At 39.8% G+C, this 4,465-nt stretch overlaps 1 protein-coding gene across 1 annotated transcript; it reads right to left on the bottom strand.

Moving 5' to 3' along the window:
* Positions 1-1,416: 1,416 nt before the first annotated feature.
* On the bottom strand, positions 1,417-3,687 carry srxn1 (sulfiredoxin 1 homolog). Its single transcript, XM_084332798.1, has 2 exons — positions 3,359-3,687; positions 1,417-2,365 (listed from the first exon to the last, which is right to left on the bottom strand). Exons 1-2 carry the CDS (start codon positions 3,590-3,592, stop codon positions 2,156-2,158), a joined length of 444 nt encoding a protein of 147 aa, XP_084188924.1. The 5' UTR covers positions 3,593-3,687; the 3' UTR covers positions 1,417-2,155.
* Between the last annotated feature and the right edge of the window lie 778 nt (positions 3,688-4,465).

Here is a 4,465-nt window from a genome sequence, read left to right on the forward strand (position 1 = left end):
CATATAAACAGTATAGACAAGGTGCAGGTGAGGGTCTGTACCCTAACTGGCATGATATATGTCATACGTTATAGTCTGAGCAGGTTTTGGTGGTTAAGAGTCAGACACACTTAGTGGTCAGGCATTCCTAATAGTTCTTGAGAATGCCTCAATCTATGGTAAAATGAGTTTAATGTCGCTTTGCTGTGGAATTTCCCTTTAAAGATCAAAGTACATTTGACATTAGTATGCAAGAGGAAATAACTCATTCGGCACCAGAAACAACCCGTGAAAGAAGATGAGTCAGCTAAAAGGGCAGCCCTTAGGAAACACTGTTTAAGTTTGATCTAGACTCCAACTTTTCCACATGCTTTTCAGTCACATGGTAGAATTTCTTCAATCCATTTTTATTTTATTTGTTTAAACATTTGACTTGGCTCATAAAGGGAGACGGCTCTTAAAGACTTTTTAGAACCATTTTAGATTATTTTCACATCCCGGCAGCTACCAATAAATCAAACGCTCGGAGTCTGTGTGACTGTCCCACTGCGTCCCAGGTCCTGTAATCATCAGCCACCCCAAAATCTCAGGGTGCCTGAAACTTAACAGCCAATCAGATTGTTTTGGCCTGGTGGCGTTCCCATGGGTTGCGTCAGAAGATGAACCATTGTGTTCGCAGTCGAAGATCTCTCACGGTGTGCAAATCCGTCTGCCGATCAGAGGCTGGGAAGTATTTGTTATCATTCTTTGAAAAATCCAGCTCCCAGCTGCCTGTGCTTCTGCAAGTCTGTGGGAAACCTTTGTTGGAGGAGCACATAATCCTGAGCTCAGTCAACGAACCCCACCTGTAATTAAACTGCCCAATTGTCCGCCAAAAACACACTTCTTCAATCAATATCTAAAATGAAAAAAGAGAAAACAAAGAAAAAAAAGAACGACTTTGTCTTTTTCTATTATGTACTTTGCTACTAAGGATTCTACCTTGCCTATATTATTACCTACTATACTAATATGTCTACACTACTATGCACTCAAGACTGTAGCCCTCAAGTTCAACACTGTTTGATGAACAATCTCATTCACCCTTAGCTGCCAGATCATTCCTGCTGACTTGTACTGTAAGTCGCTTTGGATAAAAGTCTCAGCTAAATCACTAAATGTAAATGTAAATGTAACATGGACACGCACGCAAAAGGTACTTCCTTCAAAACATCTGTTGCAATTCCACAGCACTAAACTCACGTAAACAATTTTTCATACATACAGTAGATAAATCAAATCAAATGTATTTGTAAGGCCCGACAACACACGTTAATGTCCCCATGGGCCGGACACCTCTTCTTTAAAGAAGTCAAGAAGAAACCTCACAATAAATCAAGAACAAAACTAAAACACCATGAAGTCCAAAAAATTGTAAATGAATAAATGAATGCAACACTCCCAGGCGTACCCCACGCGAAGGTAAGGAAAAACTCACTAAAAATCTAGCAATAGAAAAAAAGCGTGGAGGGGAGAAACCTTAGAAGGGCCGTTCCAAGGGGGGATCTCCCTTCTTAGATGTCGGTGATAGTAATGTTGCTATAAAACAGGCGAAACAGTTGGTAAGCATGTAATGAAACACAAATAAGTACATGCAATAGCAACTGCGGGTACATAAGAACATTTTGAAAGATTGAAAATAGAGCTGATGATGACGGATCCATTTGAATCCAGATAGAGACATCACTTTATTGTTTCTCATTTCATAATCAACGGGGAATATTACAGGAGATAATATATGAAAATAGGTTTCATATTGAGTAAATTAAGGGTTACATTCCCCCCTGCTGGTGAGTAATCTACTCTGCAGTCAGGTCAGCTGCAAGGGACATTTCCTCATTAGTTCCTGTGTACTTTGCCTGTAAAACAATCCACACGAAGATCCATATGGGATTGAGACGTTGATCTCTCAGCAAACACACACGTGGGGAGAGAGTCTAACAGTGTGCAGAGACTCTATTCATTTTGGATGTAAAACAATCGTGGCCTTGGCTTGTACACACCTAAGTGACTTGACGCGTTTTGGAAACTCAAGACTTATAAAAGTATCAAATCTGCACTTCCACGGGTTGTGAAAAAAGTCTGATCTGGGATCGCCACCTAGAACCTGTGTGAATTAGTTCCGTTACTCCAGCTTTCACAGTAGATCAGGCGTGGAGCCCCCCAGGTAGGTCCTGAGGTCTGAGATGTTTGATCTAAAAATCTTGGCTGGAATTGTACTCATGTTCAGTCTCTGATACGCTGCAAACCTGTGACAGCCTCCGAAGGAGTAGTAGTAATTCCCCCCTTCTCTGCCTGTGATCCACAACACATCAATCGGAGGAACGGTGCCGGTGTCTGTCGTCTCCTGGAGGAAAAGTTAAATGTTATGTATCTTTACAACACTTGTATACAACTATACTTCCTTGCATCTGTGGACGTTTCTAGAATGTTTTTTCCCTGCAAAGAAACTATAGTCTCTAATATACTATACTAATATACCTGCATCACGTACATAATCCTTCTATATACCATTACCTACTTATACACCTGCATATAACCCATATAACTGTATGATAGCATGTACAATAATGTTGTATTCTTACTGTATATATATATATATATATATATATATATATATATATATATATGTCTGTACATATCTGCATATAATATTTTTTACATATCTGAAGATACTATATCTATATCTGTACATATCCCTTACCTTTACCTACTCTTTCTAGTTACGCTGCTGGCCAGTATGACAGTACTACCATACTGTCCTTATATCTGTATCACTGTACATATTAATACTAAAACTCTGTATATCTGATTAGCACTATTACTCAGTAGTACAAATATTTTGTACCCAGTTTAATCACCTGTAAATAGTATATCACTATTGCACTTTACTGTGACATTTGCACTCTGGTTGAATGACAAACTTTTGTGTGCTGTATAATGACAATATATTCGAATCGAATCTAAATAAAAATTATATATTGAGCAACACACTGTTCTGGGTGGGTGTAGCACATTGTCCCTGTCTGGCCACCCCACAGCCAAGACTGTAAAAATAAATAAATAAATAAAAAGTTTTACCAACTTTACACTAGGTACATTAGTACATTAGGTAAGCGGTGTTCTTGCTTTGTTACAAAAATGTATTGCTTATGTCCCCCTTATGACATCACAACTAGCTTGTTTAGGCGTTTTTTAGTCTGAAAACGTCACACACTGGCCAAAGGATTAGGATTTTAGACAGTCACAGAATCCATGCGAAAACTAGGCATTTTAAATAATATGCGCCCTTTAAATACACTAAAGATGAAGACAAAACAGTGGGCATATTTGTGTTTACCTTTATTGTATTCATTAAGCTCTGAACTTTCTGCTCGTCAAGCACTGGTGGGATGGGACGTGTGACCACATGCATTGGGATGTTATGAACCTCTTCAACGTTGTCCGAATGAATTGACCTATTTTCGCTGGTTTTGACGTCCATGTTGGATCGTGCCGACGATGCGTACACTTGTCTGTTGTACGGAAATGACAGTCGTGTGTTCGATACCGCGACTTTACACATGTGAAACATTTAGAAATAGACGTTGAGCTTCCTTGAATCTGTTGATTTCTGACGAGTGACGGACGCAAGTTTGAGCCGAGGAAACTATAAAAGAAGGAATGGTCTTTACGTCCCACGCATAGACAACTGCACTTCCGCGTTACGTATAGTTCGTGAGGGGGATTGATTGATTGATTGATTGAAAACTTTATTAACAGATTGCAGAATGGGTTTTGATTGATTGATTGAAAACTTTATTAACAGATTGCAGAATGGGTACAATACAGTACAGCTCAATACACACAATTGTTAAGGGGATGCAGACCAGAGAAAGACTTTCGTCTTGTTTCCACCAGGGTCCCCCATTTTCAATTCATCAGGACATATATGACATACATGACATACAGATAGTCAGTACTGCTACATCTATACATTTATGACATACCAGATTTGCAAATACAGTACTGTTTGTGATACAGAAGGAGTCAAGAAAAGGGAGTATATACATTTGACGTAGAAACTGTACATTGGAGGAGGTTGGGTGGGGGGGGTTGGGTACACTGGGATATTGACAACCATACTGGGTAATTTACATTGGAGGTGGTTGGGGGGGGGGGGGGGGCACACTGTATAAACAAGCAAAACTGTACATTGAGGGGGGGGAGACTCTGTACAAACAAACAAAATTGTACATTGGACTATTGACAAAACCATACTAGGTAAATGACTGTACATTGGAGGGGGTTGGGTTAGGATATTTACAGGGGCCAGTGTTGAATTGCAGTCTCCCGTAGGTGTCTCTTGAGAGAGGTTTTGAAAGTGGGTAGTGATCCACATTCCTTTACAGCTTTGGGTAGGGCGTTCCACATTGATGTGGCATAATTGCGAAACGTGTTTAGTCCC

The sequence above is a fragment of the Notolepis coatsorum genome (genome assembly GCF_963971535.1).
Source record: "Notolepis coatsorum genome assembly, chromosome: 17".
Classification (NCBI taxonomy): domain Eukaryota; kingdom Metazoa; phylum Chordata; class Actinopteri; order Aulopiformes; family Paralepididae; genus Notolepis; species Notolepis coatsorum.